The sequence below is a fragment of the Cajanus cajan genome, chromosome 8, assembly GCF_000230855.2.
Source record: "Cajanus cajan strain Asha chromosome 8, NIPB_CcT2T_4, whole genome shotgun sequence".
Classification (NCBI taxonomy): Eukaryota; Viridiplantae; Streptophyta; class Magnoliopsida; order Fabales; family Fabaceae; genus Cajanus; species Cajanus cajan.
The window spans coordinates 56605986-56627614 of NC_138524.1; the positions used below are offsets into that span (position 1 = coordinate 56605986).

The 21629-nt window shown below is 34.1% G+C and overlaps 2 protein-coding genes and 1 long non-coding RNA gene across 5 annotated transcripts; 1 reads left to right on the forward strand and 2 right to left on the reverse strand.

The window, feature by feature from the left end:
• Window positions 1-333: 333 nt before the first annotated feature.
• Window positions 334-10189, reverse strand: GFA2 (gametophytic factor 2). 2 transcript variants are annotated; one of them, XM_020346234.3, is made up of 18 exons: window positions 9854-10189; window positions 9683-9755; window positions 9312-9398; window positions 8964-9046; window positions 4869-4952; window positions 4716-4754; window positions 3839-3928; window positions 3282-3332; window positions 3114-3201; window positions 2913-2977; window positions 2747-2821; window positions 2413-2485; window positions 1949-2040; window positions 1782-1853; window positions 1213-1269; window positions 1078-1126; window positions 851-917; window positions 334-723 (listed from the first exon to the last, which is right to left on the reverse strand). In XM_020346234.3, exons 1-18 carry the CDS (start codon window positions 9923-9925, stop codon window positions 627-629), a joined length of 1314 nt encoding a protein of 437 aa, XP_020201823.1. In that variant the 5' UTR covers window positions 9926-10189; the 3' UTR covers window positions 334-626. The 2 variants fall into 2 exon arrangements, with proteins under 2 accessions (XP_020201823.1, XP_020201822.1); XM_020346233.3 differs by having other exon boundaries at window positions 9665-9755; window positions 9854-10188.
• A 3887-nt stretch (window positions 10190-14076) lies between these two features.
• LOC114915058 (uncharacterized) lies at window positions 14077-21424 on the reverse strand. Of its 2 annotated transcripts, none has more exons than XR_014428494.1 (2): window positions 21390-21424; window positions 14077-14406 (listed from the first exon to the last, which is right to left on the reverse strand). It is a non-coding gene; the product is annotated as an uncharacterized LOC114915058 (long non-coding RNA). The 2 variants fall into 2 exon arrangements; XR_003802899.2 differs by having other exon boundaries at window positions 14077-14381; window positions 21390-21423.
• LOC109787678 (FT-interacting protein 1) lies at window positions 14690-18824 on the forward strand. Its single transcript, XM_083062195.1, has one exon. It carries the CDS (start codon window positions 15104-15106, stop codon window positions 18626-18628), a length of 3525 nt encoding a protein of 1174 aa, XP_082918321.1. The 5' UTR covers window positions 14690-15103; the 3' UTR covers window positions 18629-18824.
• Window positions 21425-21629: the final 205 nt, after the last annotated feature.

Below are 21629 nucleotides of genomic sequence, written 5' to 3' on the forward strand. Positions count from 1 at the left end.
ACTATTATATTAGACTAAAATATTATTTTAATTTCTATAATTTCATTTATTTTATATTTTAGACTATATAATTACATAAATCAAATTTATAAATTTTAAAAAAATCATTTAATACTTTATTTTATTAATTTAAATTAACAAATAATCATAAAATTATTTTACACGTTAATTTTTAATTAATAAAATAAAATATTAGATAATTTTAAAATATTTACAAATTATAAATTCAACAATTAGATTGTTAAAACTTGATATAAAATATGAGATATTTAATCGTATAAGTTTAGATAAATTTGTTCCTAAAGTAAATGGATTCATCCTCGTGTGTGTATATATATATATATATATTAATATATTAATGGTCATAACAAATATTGGAACCTGAAGAAGAAAAAAAAAATGAAGATGTTACAGTTTGTGATTTGAACTGATGCATAAGCATAAGGGAACTGTTTTCTAAATACTATCCTTTAAAATTGAATTTTGAACATCACTTATGACTAAATAAAGGGGGGGAAAAAAGATGAACTTTTAATGCTACTACAAAACTTCTAATCGCAAGTGGGTTCCCACCTAGTTGAACATGACTTGGCAATAAACAAATAGTGGAGATTCTGCAAATGTTTTCAACCAGAAGCTGAAGCAGCTCTCCGTTTATCAAATTCTTCTTGTTCTTCCTTGGCAAACTCTTCAATTAATTCACGTTGTCTCTGTGTCAGGTTTCTGTAATAACATTCAAATACAGGCATTTTATATTCTAAGCATCATTCATAAAACACAAGCACGGTGTAGACGGGCGAAGGGCGAAACAGTGCATAAATTAAACTAAAATATCTAATGAGACACTCACGTTGGGATGTTGACATTAAAATGAACATATTGATCCCCAAATGTGTAAGAATTTTTTGTCTTGATCCCTGTTAAAAGAATAAACAAATATGAATGGTGAAAGAAATGGGCTTAACTGTTTACACTTGCAGCCTATAAAAATCCATGCAGCAACATGTCCCTAAATTCGAAATATATTATTTTCCTCTCAACGGTCTCAGAAAAGTAACAAGGTATCAAATTGCTTACCTTTCTTTTTCAAAACCACTTTCTGACCAGGTTGGGTGCCTGGGCGGACCTGCCAAACAAGACTCATCACTCAAACTTCCCCAGTTACTAAAAGTGCCATTAAGAAATATTATGTATTGCAATCGCAATACTAACCTTGAGAACAACATCTCCTGAAAGAGTAGGGACTTGAATAGTTCCACCCAAAATCGCCTGAAACACGCATACAAATTTCCAGTATATATAGATTAATTACAATTATATCACTAAATGCAACATAAACAACTAAGAAGATGTTTGGGATCCAAAATATTATGACAATATACTTCCAGCACCAACCACAGTCACCACCATCACTACTACTGCTAAATCAAAAATCAAAATACATATTTACATACTACCACCATTCTCCCTAACGGTGGTAGACAATTCATGCCATCAAAACTTGAAGAGAGCAGCAATTCCTAACAGACGGCTGCTACCAAAATATTATACCTCAGTAATATCACCTATTTTTCTTAAACCAAATAGATGTCAACCAACATCTCTTAGGGACCATAATGGACGTAAAGTTTTTTTAGTCTAAACTAACGACTAAGTTGCTCCCAAAGAATTATAAATTAATGCATCAAATTAAACAGACACAAGTAGATCACAAGAAAACTCAACCAGGTAACTGCATAAAATATTGCTCAAGATTTCATTTTCTATATCAAAGATCATACCTGAGTGATACTTAAAACAGCATCTACATGAATATCGGATCCTTCTCTGCGAAAAACAGGGTCTTCTCTAACCTGTACAAAAGAAGAAAGAAAAAATGTTGGGTTTAAAAGTGTTAATTAACAAAAAAAAAAAAAAGTGATTTCCAACTTCCAAGCTATTGAAGTACCTTGATAGTAACATAAAGATCACCTGGGTGATCTCCGTCAGGATCTGCTCCACCACTTCTATATACCTTTATGGTCTCGTTGCTGTCTATCCCTGAAAATGTTAAAAACATAAATCAGTCAGCCTTTCTATAGCTCAACCTAAGAAATAACGTGGAGGGATGTGCATAACCCTCCCCCTTCCCCCAACAAAAATACACATATATACAAAGGCAGACATAAAGTCAACATTAATCCAAGCTCTTCAACTAGTATCCGAAAATTATTTAAAACTTAGGATTTCCCATCTTCAATAGGACATTAAGTATCTTCTTTTCTATGCGCTGTTATTATTATGATTATCAAGTTTAGTAGGTAGAGGAGTGGGCTCGCCTAGTAGTATTAACAATGTCTTATGCAACTTTGTAACATGGCCTACGTAACTAGTAACAACAATGCATTCCAAAAGAATTGAAATGACATTTACCAGGCATAATATCCAACTTGACTGACTTCGTTCCTTTGATAACCTTTGCACCCCTGCAAGATTTGCAGAAATTCTGATACCAACAACAAAAGACAAAAAAGTTATTCCCACAATTTTGTAATTCGTACGAAAGACGATCATAGTTATAGGCTAGAATATAATAAACATAGTGCCATTCATTGTATATTTTACTAAACACAGGGGGGAAGTGGAAGAATAACTTCAGATTTTAGAGTAACTCCATCCATCATACTTTCTGTACCCTTGCAATATACTAAAAAAAGAGATTTAATATAACAGAAAAGAAAAAAAGAAGGGGCCATTTATACCATACCGATACAATTTTTCCAGTTCCCTTACAGGTGCCACAAGTACTCTCCATTTTGAATATGCCGGCTTGTACAAATAACTGAACATATATCAAAATTATCAATTTAACAATACTTCTAACTTAAAACATTATCAACAAAATTTTAAATTATTTTCAAGACAATACTAACCACTCCTGACCCTTTACATCGCTTACAAGTTTCAGGTCTTGTACCTGGAGGAACACCACTCCCACCTGCAATAATTCAGTAAGCGAAAGGTTTGTGACTCTGAACTTCATTTCCTAGAGCACTAACTTGACAAAATAAAAATCAAGCGGAAATGAATATAGTAGAGACAGATAACACTTAAGAGCTTGTTAATGAGCATACCACAAGCATTACAAAGAAGATCAGTTTGAAATGTCAAAGTTTTGGTGCACCCTTGTACAGCTTCCATAAAAGATAGTTCTATAAAAGTCTGAAAAAGAGATTATTGAGATGCCTTTGATCAAATAACTCCTTAGCATACTAGTGTCCAAATATGAAGAAAGAAAAAACCTTCACATCCTCGCCACCAATATTCTGATGGAAGAAGCTCTTGACAAAATCCTGATTGCCATTGAGGGAATTGAGAAATCCATATTAGATTTCAAATGTGGGATAAATGTCACAGGAAATTTTTAGGCATTTATATTTAATTAAAGACTACATAATTATTAAAAGACAGATTTCATGTTATAAAACCAAGCCCAATACAAGCCTACAATTGAAAATGAGAAACGATGCATAAACAAGCATATCAAGCAACCACATTAAATGGACAAATATGACTACAAATTTCACCATATACATTTGTCCATATGTTTAATAAATCATTAGATCATTTTATCTTTAGATTGAATTAATAATTGACAACCCACTTCTATGTTGATCGTACATCATAAATTTATCAATTGAAATGATATAAAAAAGAATATTTCTTATTGCTATGGGATATGAAAGTAATTACTTTGATTTTTCAACAACGCAGACCAACCTTTTAACAAAGAAAGAAATATCTCCTAAGTCCTAATATGGATGATTAATAAATATAGCAAAGGAACCCAGGTCCTTACATGATCACGGAATATCTGCTCGAAAGGATTAAAGCCACCTTCACCTCCGAAACCAGTGCTTTGTTGGTTTACATAAGCATCATGGCCAAGCTGGATATTTATGTTGAAGTGAATCAAACGATGCAGTAGATATTTCAGAGAAAGTAAGAATCCACCCAAAACAAATTAAAATACTCACTTAACCAAGAAATATGCAATGAAGCATGAGTGTAATATCATGAAATAACTAATAAGTGATTATTAGCTGTGAAATATGAACTGCTAAAAACATGAAATAAGTGACGATTATTCCTCAAACATGAAATAAACCTAAGTTCTTACTCATACAAAATATGAAATGTTGTTGTTGAACATAAAAGGTGTAATATCAACAAAGCCAAAAACACCATTTGCTAGAAAAAGTAAACTGGGCAGTAATAATTCACAGCCACAAAAATATTCTGACCCACTCCCCATTCCATATTCCATAATGACTACAGATACTAGAAAATGAAACTTTTATCTCCACAGATTTTCACAAATTATAAACACAGAAAATGTCCACATTATCGGCGCCTTTAGCATCATCACTATCCATGAAGAACAAATACCAGGAATAAGGGAACACTGTTATCTTCCCTCACAAAATACAAATGTACCATGTTACCCAACCCTTCCTCCATTTGTTTCTTCATAGGCATCCTTATACAAATCTATAGTTCTCCATGAAAGAATACTCCTTATTCAAATCTTATCAGTCCCTCATTTTCTTATTGCCCTATATCATGCACTAAAAATTCATGTAAATTCTTCCTACAATTTATCCTGACTTAAAGAAAAATGTGTAACATACAATTTTTGAGCAAAGGAGCTAAAATAAGTAGGGAAAGTGCTGAACCTGATCATACTGTTGACGCCTATCCTCGTCTTTCAAAATCTACCACACAAGAAAAAAGACAACAAAAAACCAGTCAGTTAATTTGGGACATTAAGATTTAAAATACATCGGTGTCTTTGGGTACAAACAAAAACAAATGAAACAAGAGTCCACCTCATATGCCATTGAAACTTCTTGAAACTTCTTTTCAGCCTCAGGATCATCTTTGTTTGTATCTGGATGGAGCTTTTTTGCAAGCTGCAGAAAATGAAGAGAAATTGAGAGAAAAAGAAAAAAAAAATACACAATCATTTTAGAAAGGAAATTCATATGCTGCAAACCAACCCTGTTTGATAATTTCATGTCAAGGTAAAAAAGGGCAGAGGTAAGGATGAACATGAACTAAAATACTTTTACAATGCAGGCATGAAAATAATACAATATTGTATATTCTGATTATCAAAGCTCATAAAAGAAAAATAACAATAGCCTTATTCCACTATGTGGAGTCAGCTATATGGATTCCATGAAGCCATCCATTATATCAGTGTTATCAATGGTGGATGGAAGAATATGGTGGAAGGCCAACATTCTGCCATATAAACATGCCATCATGGCCTATGTTGCTGCCATAATCGACTTCCTTCACAAATTGCCAATGGCAGTTGGCAAAAAATCCACCACCCCATTCCACCATGGCACCACCACTTAACAACAACGCATTATACTCAGTTACATAATGATTTTACCTGTGTGATGTGAACTTATCTTATGAAACAAAATTGAGGTTTGTCAAATATTTATTATTTTTTGTCTGGTAAAAAACCAGATTGGTAAGTCCATGAAAAGAATTTGGCAAGACCATGGTACCACACTCGTTTCTTACAAGGTATTAATCCAATTGAACACATGTTGTCATTCTTCCCTTCTTCTCCCCAATTGTTGAGTCCCCTAGGTTGCATGCTTGAGTGTGTTGCATTTATCCATTCTCATAGTCCCCATCATTGTAAGACCTAAGAGCTTTCAAATGTCTTTATTGGTTTCTCCTCTAATAAAAAGGTGTACAAGTGTTATCACCCTCAAAGTAGTCAAGTTTTTATATCAAAGGATGTTATCTTTCATGAAACAAAATCCTTGAATGTCAGCCCTCAGCTTCAACGGGAGAGTATTCTAGAAGTCAAGTTTGTCTTAAGGTCATTGCCTCTCCCATCTTTGCATGATGTCTAAGACACTAATCTTGAAAAAGCAAAGAAATATCACAATGAAGTAGAGGAAGATCACAATGAAGCAGAAGAAAAGATTGGCTCTTTGGAAAGAAATATTAAAGGCGAGAAAACCCCACTCTAATCCCACAACAAATTGATTGTTTGAACTAAAGGTAAAGATCCCTAAGAATGATAGTGATACTGAGAAAATTGCTAATGATATGTCTATTGCCTTGAGGAAGGGAAGAGATTATATGCTAGGTATCCCATTTTTCAATTTGTTTGTACTAACCATCTCTCTATCCAACATTAAACTTTATTGTAGCCATTGATGCAATCACAACATATGCATCAATTCAAAATGCTTTCAAAGATAGAAATTGAGTTTTAGGGCCATGAATGAAAATATGGTGACAATACAAAGAAACTCAACTAGGGAGATTTTTCATAAACCCAAAGACAAGAAGGCTATGATCTATGGGGTTTAGATGGATAATACACGATGAAGTGTAAATATGATGGGACATTAAATTGATACAAGGCAAGATTGTTGGCAAAGGGATACACATAGACCTATGGCATTGACTATGAAAAGATATTTTCCCTCATGGAAAAAATGAATACAATAAGAATTATTCTCTCCCTAGCTGCCCACTTTGGCTGAGACCTACAGCAGATTGATGTAAAAATGCTTTCTTGCATGGAGAACCAAAGGAGGAAGTCTAAAAGGAGATTCCCCAAGGATGTGAATCTCCCAATGGAAAGAAAAAAGTGTGTAGGTTCAAGAAGACTTCGTATGGTTAGGAAGATTTAATCAAGCAATGGTGTTCCTACAATACAAATAGAGTTGAGGCAATCGTATTCTATTCATAAATTGTTTCCCCAATGGCACTCAATCTTCTCCAAGTATGTGTAAGCAATATGATCATTGCATGTGATGATGTGACAAAAACAAACTCTAAAAGAAAAGTTGACAACTCATTTTGAGAAAGAGTTTGAAAAGCCTAAGTATTTCCTTGGTATAGAGGTTGCCTATTCTAGCTCCCAAAGGAAATATGTTCTTGATCTTCTTAAGGAAACAAGAAAATTGGGATGCAAGACCACAAGGGTACCCATTGAGCAAAATTACAAGATTGGAAAAGAAGAAAACCCACATGTAGAGAAGTCCTAATCCAAAGATTGGTTGGGAAGCTGATATGTCTATCCCACACTAGGTCTAATATTGCCTAAGTTTTTAGTGTGGAGCTAATTTATTCATGAACTCATGAGAGATACCTTCATGAGTTGAGAGGACTCTCCATTATTTGAAGACTGGCCTAGGGAAAGGATTGTTATTTAGAAGAGAAGGCTCATTGTCCATGGAGATATACATTGTTGTTGACTATAAATGGTCAATTACGTATAGAAGATCCACTTCTAGTTATTGCATAATTCTTGGTGGGCATCTGATAACATGGAGGAGCAAGAAGCAAAATATAATTGTTCCATCTAGTGCAAAAGTTGACTTTTCAACATTTTGCTTCGATGGGCACCACGGATATTTCCAAACCAATAGTTGGAGACTTATTCCTTCCGAGACATAAAGACCAGTGAAGTGGGTTTTGCCTCACCCAAAGAAGATATATCCATATGCACCAAGAACTTGAACCCCTAATAACATGCTTAAAGAACACAGTAATCTACCAACTATATACATGAAGAATTATCGGTGAAGATTATTCTTTGTGACCCCAAAGTTAAATATGAAGGTCCCATGAAATTGTTTTGTTATAACACTTCAGATATTAGCATTGCTATTAATCGACTCCAACGTGAAGGAACAAACATAGAGATTGACAAGCACTTTATCAAAAAGAAGTTAGATGGCAGCCTTATAGTTAAAACACATATACCAACATAACTTCAAGTGACACATGACGTCACAAAAGGACTTCCTAGTGCTAAATTCCAAGATCTTATTTGCAAGTTGGGAATGATTGATATTCATTTACCAACTTGAGAGGCGTGTTGTATGTATCATAGATATTTGGGTCAAAAATATCTCTAAATATCTTTAGATATTTGTTTCCTTATTTGCTCATTTTTCTTATTTCCAAATTTCCTTTTTATAAGCATAATCATTACCCTGTAAAAGGGATATTAGTGAATGTACAAAATACACAACTAATACAAAACCCTTGCATTTCAACTTTAATCTTTGGTGTGTCCCTGGTAAGCACATCCAATACTAGATTAAACAAGGACTCAGGACTAAATCTTGATGTAAACTTATCCTTATGGGAAAGTCCTTAGTCTCACCTTCAAGAGTTCTCACACTAGTAATTACCCCATCATACTAGTAAGAACTTTGGATTCAACCTCAATCACAACTTTCCTTGTATTTCTAGCTTTCTGACATCTTACCTAATTAGCAACATTATTGCACTTGTGTAAGGCCTTAAGAAAACCCCTTTTGTTTCTCAACACTTATTTGACTTCAACACATTCATTCCGCCACAAAGATTCCTCATCTCTTGATGAAAAAATATTTTTATTCACCTAAGATTATTTTAACTACATAATTTCTAACTCAAGACATCTCATCCCAAATGAAGTTAGCATTACCTTGAAATTTTCGATGACCTTCTTCAAATAATTTCTTAAGAGTCAAATGTTTATCACCTTTGAGCTACTACCACTTGACTCTTGGATTTGTAACTGGTTGGGTTTTCTCTTTAGTCTTTACAAATCCTAAAATGAACATCAAGGATCTAGACCTAGTGTTGTGCAGTAAGATTCTCTATTGGATCACCTTGCAATCCACACAAGCTCTCTTATCAAAGCTCCGTTCCAAACAAGCCCTGAGAAATTTCTACACTCCTTTCCATTTTATTTTTTGTCCGTTCAAACAACATCTTTTTCACTGCATTTTTTTTTTCTGTTTCTATCACTTGTATTTCTTCCTTGTCTATTTTATTCTTCATCTATATGAAGCATTTGCAAATTGATAAAGTTTTACCAGAAAATGGGTCAGATAATTAAACGCATATTTCATGTATACTGACAATGGCAAGGAGAAACTTACCCCATAGTAAGCTTTCTTTATTTCAGCAGAACTTGCATTCTTACTCACACCAAGAACATCATAATAGTCTCTTGCCAATGATGCTGTAAAAGAGTGTCAGGAAAACAAATGTCATTGACATGCAAGCAACAACAAACAAGTATGCATAAGGAAGCAAGGAGAGTATTGAATGAAAGGTACGTGAACTTCAAGCTCCTTCTGGCATCCTAATCTAAAGAAAATAGTAGACAACATGCAAGCAATAAATAACAAAAAAACAATTCTCAAGCATATGGCCACATGGTTCCATGAATAGTTAAAATCAACCCATGTATGCGATGTAGAATTTAATAATTTATAGCTTCATACCCGAGCCATGAATTGATCTAGATGCCCCCCAATATTTATTTGCCGCTCCCAATAGCAAACAATTCTTCAAATTAACACCATCTCCAACTGCAAATGGTCACGAGGAGGAGGTGAGCATAAAACACAATCTAAAAGTATATAAGGAATATAACCATAAAAAAAAAAAAAAAAACACTTAAATTAAATCCAACATTGCAAGGAAAAGAAGATATGGACCGATAACCATACAACCAAATTACAAAACACAAACTGAGAAGTTTGAACTTGAAACAAAAGCTGATACTTTACTCAGTTTCGCAAACAGTGATATAAAGGTTTTAAAAAGAAAAGAAACGGGTTAAATTAACACACACCATTGGAGGCAAAACTACCAATAACTCTAGATGAATTGCAAGGCCCAAAGCTCAATGTCCTATAACCCTGTCGGAACACTGCTTGACATACCTGCAAATTAAAATTCCCACACAATTGGAAGATCATATTGAATAGAAAAATTGTGAAGAAAAAGAAAACAAAAGGAAGAAACAAAAAAAAACGCGTACAGAGTTGTTGGCATCACGGAAAGATCGACGAGCAAGGCGGTTAACGAGGGTAACGCCATGGGAGCGAACCATTTGGGTGATGAGAAGAAGAAATTAGGAAGGTTTGAGTATTGGGGTTTTGGGAAATGGGAGGAGTAACTAAACTAAACCCCAGATAAACCCTAGTTTAATTTGAGGGAATTGATTAGGATTAGGAAGGTTCTAGTAGGAACGGGAGAAGGAGGAGGAAGAGACAGGGTGATGGGCTTTGAATGGGCCAACGGGGAGAAAGTGTTCCTACTGTAATGGAACTCTCTGTGGCTCACGTCACTCACAACTCTTTGGCTGCGTAATCACCTCATTTTCTTTTCTTTTTCTCTTTTACGAATAACTTTCAGTTTTTATACTTACTTTTTTTTAATTATTTTTAGTCTATATAATTTAAGACAAAAAAAAATTCTATATTTATAATTTTTTTAATTCTATTCGGTTCATGTTGTTAATTATTTATATCGTTATATCTTTTGTATTGTCGTGACATTAATTCAAGTATGTTTGATATTAAAATTATTTAGTTACTTTAAATTAATTCTTTCAAAATTTTATATTTTTTTTATATTTTTATATGTAAAATATTATCAGATATCATAAATGATATATTTAATGCATTCATCTAAGACAAGCGAAGTGATCTATCTAAAAGACTACACATTATCATAACCAATTATTTTTCTAATTTGTTATTCTCATATGATATAAAAAATATTTCTTTATAAAAAATGTTCAAGTTTGTTAATATTAAAGCTTATATTCTTAAGGGATCAAGAGTTTTCTTTAATCTACCATCTATTAAAGACAAGAGATGATCTCAACTATCCCTTAGTCTAACACACAAGCTTTGAGCAAGTCCTATAAGGATTATGTTTGGACATTTTTTTTGTGGGTGATAAGCTTAATTCAAATTAAGCTTGGAACTCAAAGCTTAAGGGCAAAAATTATAACTATTAATTGTAGATCATGGGTTGGTAGTTTCTCTCATGTATTTTCAACTGCCTAGAAAAATAAGCTACAAAAAAAAAAAAAAATACCCTTTTACATCAACACTCCTTCTGATTTTTTTTTTGAAGCATCACAATACATAACAAGTTTACTAAGGTTGGGCAACACTAAGACAATTGTTGCAAATGTTAACTAATAATTACCAAATATGCTCATATCTTTTATCCAATTTATGCAACTATCGAGCATATCTTATACTTTTAAGACTCGTTTAAGCAATTTGAGTTAAGTTTTGTTTAGTTAATAGAATTGTTTAAGTCTTAGGTATTTTTGATGTTTTTTAGTTAGTTTTGAGATATAGAGAGGAAGGAGCTAATGTCAAAAAGACAGGGAAATAAGTTGAACATTGGAGTGCTTGCTTAAAGTAGGAAACAAGCAAGATGTAATCTAGGTGCTCTCTACGAATCAACTTAGAAGACATCATTGAAATACCATGAATAGCTCACTCAAATAAGTCATCTAAGCACTTTGAGTGAACCAACTCAAAAAGCACCCCTAGGGCATTATGAAGAGTTCGTTTAAGTGAACCATTTGAGGGAGCCACCACAACATTGCTACCATGGATATGTCATCTATTTATTTACTACTTGCGATAGTAGGTGCACTTGCGAAATAACTAACATTAACTTATCTTTAAGATTTGAAAGCTACTATCACACTTAACATCTTAAATAAAAGTTTGACCTATACAAGTCAACTTGGTCAAGAGAAAAGCTATCTTAGAAAACCCTTTACGAACCTTATAGTACTCTATTAAACCAAAAAAACTTCTAATCTCACTCACAAAAGTTAGGGCTTCCCAACCAGGAACAACTTCTATCTTAGACAATTCAATTGCTATTCCCCATAGATGTCACATTACTTAAGTAATTAACTTTGTGTAACTATAACTCAAAACTTTGACAACTTACCATATAGTTGTTTGTCTTTAAAAGCTTATAACACAACCCTCAGATGCTCCTCATACTCCTCCCTAATCTTAGAATACATTAAGATAGTATTTATGATCATCACAAAGTTATCTAGGTAGGAATAAAAGATCTTGTTCATGTAGCCCATGAACTTAATAGGTACATTGGTCACACCAAAGGACATAACCAAATAATTATAGTACTTGTAAGTTGTAACAATTCTTAAAGACATGCTTTGAAATATTCTCAAACTTCATAAGGGGTTCATAGTGTTTGCTAAACATAGACTCTCACTAAGAGGTTCATGAGGTCATCGATCTATCCTAAATAAATGATAACTTTGTTGAATTGGTGTTAGTCAACATACAATCTCATATTCTTTATTCCCTAGGATCATCCTTTCCCTTTCTTCATGAATCATGGTTGAATACACCCTTTTCAAATTGGGTAGCAGATTCGTTGCAAGGTGGTTGGATCGAACAGTTCTGGAAGTTGCGCATTGTCCAATCCATTGGGGAATTGAATTCTCTCTGCTTCTCTAATTTTGAAGTTGTATCACATCTACACCTACCAGAACGACGAGTCGAAATTTATTCGTAATCGGCGAATTCATCGCACAATGATTTTAGTTTTCCGTAGTATGCCACCATCGTCATGTTGTCTTGTTTACACCTCACCAAATCAAATTTCAGCTGATATATTTTGGGACCTTTCACAATAAAGAACCTTTCTTTGATATAAGTCCTCTTATATTTTGCGTTTTCTATATAAGACATGGTGCACCACAAATTTGGGTTAGTGGAATTTAGAATCTATGAGACCAACATAGATTGTATAATTCACTAGTCCTCTTTTGGTGCTCTAGCGGTGTCTTCTATAAAACTCCATTTTCTTTGAGCATGCAATGACATTCTTATGGCACGCGCCTATTCTTTATAATTTTCTCCTTGAAGTTGTACCTGAGTATTCAAGTCGTTGGAGTTCAATTTATACAGTGATAGAGTCTACATCACCTTAGGAGCCTCCTCTTTATATGCAATCATCACCACTGAATTTCAGAGTCTGAAAGTTCTGATGCTAGCTGTAAAAGATTCCAAGACAGAATAATTTTATTTTGTTATTCTTGAGAGTAGAGATAAACTCAGATATACACACCATAGTTACAACAAAACACTAGATTGAATTATAGTGATTGATGATATAGTGTGATTTCCAAAATAAATCTCCTTAGATCACGTTTATGATTGTAGGATAATAATTTTTCAATTGTCAAATAATTTCTTTTACATTAAATTTAATTCATGTGTTCAACATGAAATTATAACTAAAAGTATGACTTTATCTTTATAAAAATTATTAGATAACATTTAATTGGAAAGATTTTTTTTTTTTTTTTTTACTTTCACACTAATATCCTAAAATTTAACTTTAAGCTAAGTTAACTCTAATTAAGGGCTAGATTTATGGTCACTATAATAAATATAACCTATGTATATTAGATATTAATTTAGGAAACATATAAATATATATTATAAAACATCAATATATATAGTAATATATAAAATATTATATATATATATATATATATTATAAAATTTGTATTTAATATTTAATCATATATAATTATACTAATTTTAACATGTAAATTTAAAATATAAAATTATTTAAATATTTTTAAAGAAAATTATTTAAATAATACTTATAAACATATTATATAATATTTTATAGTTGTTCAAAAAGTAACTATGTTAATAAAAATAATTTTATATTATATAGTTAAAATTATGTTTTTTAAATTAAAATTTTTAAATAATTAAATTAAAAAGTATTTTTTTAAAGCTTATATGTCATTTTCGTGAAAGATACATCTTGTTATTTGAAACAATTTATATCATTATTGGTTTACGTTAAATACAATAAATAAATAAATAAATAAATAAATATATATATATATATATATATATATAATATTATCTTAGTTATTATTATCATAATGTATATGAAACATTAAAGAAGATTAAAGTTTATCTTATTCTAGTTTATCAAAAATTGTTGGCTCAAATAGTTTGACATTTGTGCTCTTCAACTAAGAATTGGGTTCAACATTTTTAATTTCACTTATTTAATATATAATATAATTATCCACTTCTAAATTATTTGCTGATTGTATTTAAACTATATTCAAAAGGCTGAAATAATTAATTTGACTAAATTATTACTTCCTTTTTTTTTCAGATAAAACCTTCGTGAAACAGATCAAATTTCGGAGACAAATTTTGGCATAAAAATGTAGATGTTTTACGGCATTTTTGTTTCTATGCCAAGTCTTTCATGTTGTCATGTTATCATACTACGTGACATTTGACTTGCCCTCGTTAATGAAGTCATGAAAGCAAGCACCATATGAGACAATTATAATTTATAGTACTAAAAATCTTAAAAGTTGGAGCAGAATGAAGCACAAGAAAAGCACCAGTGTATGATGACACATGCCGTAAGCAAATTTGCCTTAGCTTTCTTGCAGCTTCAGCTATGCCTTTCATGCTCCTTTTGTTCACTTTTTCTTCACAAAGGCATTGCTGCACATAGAAGAAACCAATTATCCTGAAAAATGCACATACTATGTAACCATGCAATTGCTTCCATTAAACTGATCCCTTTAGGCTATTTACCGCCGTTAAGTAACAAATACATTCACATAAAGTTGAGAATCATTTTTGCTTTATCAGTAAGTTACGAATCAAACAATTGAAATTAGATAAACAATAGATAGAAAGGCAAAGAAATAACAGGCAGCTGAAATAACCCACTCATGATTCATTCTATTGTGAAGTAAAAGGAAACATTTGTTTCCTCAGAGGAAAATCAAAATTCTGAGAATGCCATTTAGTATTCATATATATATATATATATATATATATATATATATATATTTATTTATTTATTTATTTATAATTGTTGAAGAATTAAGGTAGAAATGTAACAATTACAACAACATTGAGACCAGAAGAATGGTCTTGGCTTTAAGTTGGATCAATCTCAAGCTTTCCCACCATTCCTTTCTGCTTTCCTATCTTCATAATGCTAAAGCTCAGGCGGCTTCTCCATGAAATTATTCCTTGCTTAACCAAAATATACGTAAGTACTTGTTGCATGCAGGAAAGTGTGAGAACCACAACTACTGTATTGTTTTCTTTTGGCTTTTGCATCCTTAAGTAGAACTTCTTTGCTTCAGAATCGAATTTCCGGTTACTTTGGCTAGCCACCTAGCTGCAACTAATTGTGGCAGTGAGTGTGAGACATGAAACTGGTTGTGGAGGTTATTAATGCTCATGATCTTATGCCCAAAGATGGTGAAGGATCAGCCAATCCCTTTGTGGAAGTAGACTTTGAAAACCAGCTGAGCCGAACCAGAACTGTCCCAAAGAACCTCAACCCCACTTGGAATCAGAAACTAGTCTTCCATTTAGATGCAACCAAACCTTACCATCGCCAAACTATTGAAGTCTCAGTCTACAGCGAGAGGAGACTCACTCCTGGCAGAAACTTCCTTGGAAGGGTAAGGATTCCTTGCTCTAACATTGTCAAGCAAGGTGAGGAAGTGGATCAGATTTTCCCTCTTGAAAAAAAGTGGTTTCTCTCATCTGTTAAGGGTGAGATTGGCCTCAAAATATACATTGCATCAGACTCCAACTCCAACTCCAACATCAAACCAAAACCTTTTTCTCCTATTTTCCCTTCAGAACAAGAAAATCTCCCACCTTCCACTCCTCCCCAAGAATCCTCTCCTTCTAACAAAGACACAACACTAGAAGCTGGTCCCAGTGAAGAGGTTCCTGCATTTGACACCCCTAAAGCAAGCACAGAAGAAGCAGAAGTGTATTCTGTTGCAGTGCCAGATTGCTCCACCACAGAAGCCCGGTCTAGCGGCATTGATATTGATCAAGAGCCACAGAAAGAAAGCAGAGAACCTGTTCTAGAGACAGTTCAACAACTAGACAAGCACCAAGTTCTCCAGCCACAAATGATTTCAATAAAGAGAAGACCACAAGGTACTCCAATCACCATGCACTCGGTTGATCCTCAATCCCAATCTAGCTATCATGAAAACTATAACCACAATGACACCAACTCACAGCCAAGGATTTCAATAAAGAGGAGACCACAAACACAAGGTACTCCTTTCACAATGCACTCAGTTGATCCACAAGTCCAACCAAGCCATGGTGAAAGCTACAATCACAATGACACCAACATGCAGCCAAGGATTTCAATTAAGCGACGACCGCGAGCACAAGGTACTCCATCACCAATGCACTCCATTAATCCACAAGTCCATGCTAGCCATAATGATAGCTACAACCTCATGGGAACCAGGCCACAACAGCCAAGGCTTTTAGTAGAGAGACAACCACAGATCAATACTTCACTCACCATGCACCGAGTAAACCCCCAAGTCCAAACTAGCAATGATGAAAACTACAATCTCAGTGACACCAATTCACCTCTTGGTGAGCAGTGGCCTAATGGTGGAGCTTATGGTAGAAGAGGTTGGCTGAGTGGTAGTGACAGATTCACCAGCACATATGACCTTGTTGAGCAGATGTTTTATCTGTATGTTCGCATTGTGAAGGCAAAAGATCTTCCCCCAAGCACCCTCACTTCAAGTTGTGATCCTTATGTGGAAGTGAAGTTGGGGAACTACAAAGGAAGAACAAAGCACTTTGAGAAGAAATTGAACCCAGAGTGGAACCAAGTATTTGCTTTCTCCAAAGACCGCATTCAGTCTTCTGTTCTAGAAGTCTTTGTGAAAGATAAAGCAATGATTGGCAGAGATGACTACCTTGGAAGGGTGGTTTTTGACCTCAATGAGGTTCCAACCAGAGTTCCACCAGATAGTCCACTAGCTCCTCAGTGGTACCGACTTGAGGACTGGCGCGAAGAAGGCAAGTTGAGGGGAGACATCATGCTTGCAGTTTGGATGGGAACACAAGCTGATGAGGCTTTCTCAGATGCTTGGCATTCTGATGCTGCCACTGTCTATGGAGAAGGTGTTTTCAACATCAGATCAAAGGTTTACATGTCACCAAAACTGTGGTATCTCAAGGTGAATGTAATTGAGGCTCAAGATGTGATCCCTAGTGAAAGAAATCGCCTACCAGAGGTTTTTGTGAAAGCTCAAGTAGGCTGTCAGGTGCTAACAACCAAGATATGCCCCACTAGAACAACCACCCCATTCTGGAATGAAGATTTGGTTTTTGTAGCCTCTGAGCCATTTGAGGAGCAGTTGACAGTTACTGTGGAGGATCGCGTGCACCCTTCAAAGGATGAAGTACTTGGGAAGATAAGCCTACCAATGACCCTCTTTGAGAAGAGGTTGGACCACAGGCCAGTTCATTCTCGTTGGTTCAATCTTGAGAGATTCGGTTTTGGAATGCTAGAAGGCGATAGAAGAAATGAGCTTAAATTTTCCAGCAGGATTCACATGAGAGTCTCCCTTGAAGGTGGATACCATGTCCTAGATGAGTCCACATTGTACACTAGTGATCAAAGACCAACAGCAAGACAACTATGGAAGCAACCTATTGGGATACTTGAAGTAGGCATCTTAGGAGCACAGGGGCTTCTCCCAATGAAGATGAGAGATGGCCGAGGAAGCACTGATGCATACTGTGTTGCCAAGTATGGTCAGAAATGGGTCCGAACTCGAACACTTTTGGACACTTTCAGTCCTAAATGGAATGAGCAATACACATGGGAGGTTTATGATCCTTGCACTGTGATAACATTGGGAGTTTTTGACAACTGCCATCTTGGTGGAGGAGAAAATGGAAGTGCTGCTCGAGATTCACGAATTGGAAAGGTAAGGATTCGGTTATCAACACTTGAAGCCAATAGAATCTACACCAATTCTCACCCTCTACTTGTTTTACACCCACATGGTGTTAAGAAGATGGGGGAGCTTCAGTTAGCAGTGAGGTTCACTGCACTCTCATTAGCTAATATGGTTCACATCTATGGCCAACCCTTGCTCCCCAAGATGCATTACTTGCATCCTTTCACAGTTAACCAAATAGACAACTTAAGATACCAAGCCATGAACACTGTGGCAGCGAGGCTAGGCCGTGCTGAACCGCCTCTGAGGAAAGAGGTGGTGGAGTACATGCTGGATGTTGATTCCCATATGTGGAGCATGAGAAGAAGCAAGGCTAACTTCTTTCGCATCATGTCACTTTTCTCTGGTGTGATGACACTGGGAAGATGGTTGAATGATGTTTGCCATTGGAAGAACCATGTTACATCAGTCCTAGTTCACATTCTTTTCCTGATACTAATATGGTACCCAGAACTAATACTGCCAACTGTGTTTCTCTACATGTTCTTGATTGGTCTGTGGAACTACAGGTTCAGGCCTAGGCACCCACCTCACATGGACACCAAATTGTCATGGGCTGAAGCCGTGCACCCTGACGAACTTGACGAAGAGTTTGACACATTCCCCACTTCTAGAACGCAGGATGTAGTGCGAATGAGGTATGACAGGCTTAGGACTGTGGCAGGTAGGATTCAAACAGTTGTTGGGGACATAGCTACACAAGGGGAGAGGTTTCAGTCTCTATTGAGCTGGAGAGACCCCAGAGCAACCAGCCTCTTTGTGGTGTTCAGCTTTTGTGCAGCTGTGGTTCTCTATGCAACACCATTCAAAGTGGTGGCTCTGGTCACAGGCTTATACTTCTTGCGACATCCGAGGTTTAGGAGCAAGATGCCTTCTGTCCCAAGTAATTTCTTCAAGAGGCTCCCAGCAAGAACAGATAGTTTACTGTGATCTTGTTTTGCTTAGAAGAGATAGTTTGTTATACTTATACATATAGTTACTGTTTGCAGTGTATCCATTTCCTGCTTTAATATCCTTGTTACTTCAAAATAATATAGTCCCTTCAAGCTCCATATCCTCAGAATTTGACTTGGCAAACACTCTAGAGAACTACCAATTCTTCACTTTGCATAATTATCAACATTAATGACCTAAAACATGTGATCACACTGTCTCTCATAATATTATGTTGCGGGTTGCATCAATTGTCCCGTGGCGGAAGTTAGGTGGGTCAAGTCACTGTCGAATCATGGCGCTTGGGCTGCTGCGCTCTTAAGTAAAAAGAGTTGCGTCCTGACTATCAACTATAATTTTTGGCCTAGTGGTAAGCGCTCGATCCAACATATTATAAGTCATTTTCAAATGCAATTGAGATAACAAAAATAGCAAGTATTTTTTTTTACAAGAATTTGAAAACTCAGAAGAGGAAAAGGAGGTTAAAGATGTGTAGAAAATGCTTAATAAAACCTTTTGAAATATCATATCTATAATGAGGATATATGTTTCTCGACACTAGCTGTGAGACCAAGTCACCAGATCAAGAGAATAAAGTGAAAACAATTTTTAGATAATCAAATCAAAACACGATCTAAAAACAACTTTTAGATAACTAAGTCAACAAGACAAAGTTAATTAAAATATTTATTTGATAAAAACTAAAATATTTTTCTAAAATTTCATTTAACAAATATATTAATCATTTTCAAATATCTAATCAAAATATATACAATAGCAATACTGCATCACGCAAGATTCACAAGAAAACGTTGTAGTAATATTCCATACTATATGCATTACAAAATAATCACAAGAAAACATTGTAGGCAGACCCCAATTAGGCTCAGTAACATCCCAAAAACATGACCAGAACCAACTCGACTAGGACAATAAAGTATATGCCAAACCACGACATCTCGAGAGAACAAATGGAAACGAGGGAGACAGCAATAAGTGGCGAAAAATAAAGTTCTTAATGTTAAGATGGCCAGCCACTAAGCATGCCAAACAACAATAAATCAAAACTTGAGAGCCATTTTGCAACCAGAAAGGCTAAGATCAACTAATCAACTGTCTATTTTCTTTACTATGTTGTTCTTCATTTGTCTTTAACACAATGGTCTCACCCAAATATCTGATTTATAAAACTAATCATTAATTTTGTTAGTCCCTTAGCCTCAATTAACTTAAGAGGGGGGGTGAATTAAGTTTACTAAATTTCCTCTTATAAAATTTTTTTCAATTACTTCTTTATCAATTTATTTCCTTAGACAAATTTGTATGTAAAGAATGAATGATGATGCAAACTACACAATTATAATTAATAACAAGAAATTAAAAGTGTAAGGAAAGAAGAATTGCAAACTTGATTTTATACTGGTTCGGCCAATCCTGCCTACATCCGGTCCTCAAGTCTCCCACTTGAGATTTCCACTACTCTTGTAAACCTTACAAGAAAATGAATCCTCCAACACCTCGGAACTCCCTTTCCTTGTGTTGAGATTCAAACACCAATAAGGAGAAAAACTCTTTCTCCTTTACAGATCCAATGATCTATTAAGTATTACAGAATGACTCTCTTGAAGAGTGGATATTACACTTTCATGATCTTTGATGAACTCTTTAGAGATTTTGCAAATGATTTTGGCCAAGTGATTTTTAAAGATTATTTTCACAATAGAGTTCGTCACTTTTCTCTGAAAAATTATAGGTATTTATAGACAATTGTTTCTTGGGTTATGTCTTTTCATGAAGAGTTGTAACTCTCTATAATTTTTTAGAAAATAGGATCCGGTAATCGATTACAAGACTTGGTAATCGATTACAACGATTAAAGTTCAAAATGATTGAAACGTTGTATAATTCAAATTCAAATTTTGAAATTTTCTCTTCTGGTAATCGATTACAATGACTGGTAATCGATTACAATGACTGGTAATCGATTACCAGAGACCATTTAACATTTCAATTTTGAACATAGAAGTTTCCATCCTCTGGTAATCGATTACATGCCCTAGTAATCGATTACCAGACTGATAATACCAAAATTAGCTTTATGAAAACTTAAGATATAGAAAGCTTTTATTTTCCAGTTAAGAATATTTTTGTTTAATCTTTTGAATACTCTTTTGCTTTCTTTCAAACCACTTATTCTTATATTAAAAAAGATTAAGTTTAGGTTTTCTTGAAATCCTTATTTTAATGGCCAAGTGAAATTTGCAAATTCTAACAGTTCATTTTACATACTAAGCTAAGCAGTCAAGACTTATCTAGTTATTACTTGAGATCTTGCTTCTTGATCAGCTTGCTTTAACTTGACCTTTATTTTCTTCAATGCTTTGGCATCATCAAAACTTTGTGCATATTTTCTTCCACAAATTTGATTTTGGATTTAGTTTAATGCAATGTCAGTGTAAAAAAGAGCAAGAAATTCTACATTTTCAAATACAGCTATAAAATCAAATCAATATAATTCCGAATTTGTTCCATAATCATAACTAGATATAGACATGATAAAAAAATAGATTAAGTAAATTAGAAAATATATTCTTTTATTAGTTAATTAATGCATTAGTTTTAAATATAAATTTATTTATCTATGTTAATGGTAAAAAATTGAAGTAGTAAAATTCTAAATTCGAAAGTAATAATGTATGTGTAAATTATATTTTCACGAAGTCTAAACCTTCATTATTATCTGGATCTGGAAGCATACCAATCTATGCAGGCAAAAAAACAGAATAAGTTTCTATATATTCCTGAATCCGTTGGTGAGTCAGTTACTTACTACCTAAATATAATATTTTAAAAACTTATCTTTTAGCATCGAAAATTCTTCATTAATGTGTCAATAAATAAATAAATTCAAATGTAAACAAAGATATTTAATATTTGTATAATTTGTAATCTCATTGTAGTAATTAACATTAAGTTAATTTTGTATAAATAAAATTAC

Bases quoted from the DNA above. Each gene is read 5' to 3' on its own strand.
- GFA2 (XM_020346233.3), bottom strand. From the start codon at position 9,925: ATGGTTCGCTCCCATGGCGTTACCCTCGTTAACCGCCTTGCTCGTCGA. The intron at 9,047-9,311 runs GTATGAAGCTAT...ACTCTTTTACAG, and splicing joins TAGATCAATTCATGGCTCGG to CATCATTGGCAAGAGACTAT. The intron at 2,978-3,113 runs GTATGCTCATTA...GAATTATTGCAG, and splicing joins TCTTCTTTGTAATGCTTGTG to GTGGGAGTGGTGTTCCTCCA.
- LOC109787678 (XM_083062195.1), top strand. From the start codon at position 15,104: ATGAAACTGGTTGTGGAGGTTATTAATGCTCATGATCTTATGCCCAAA.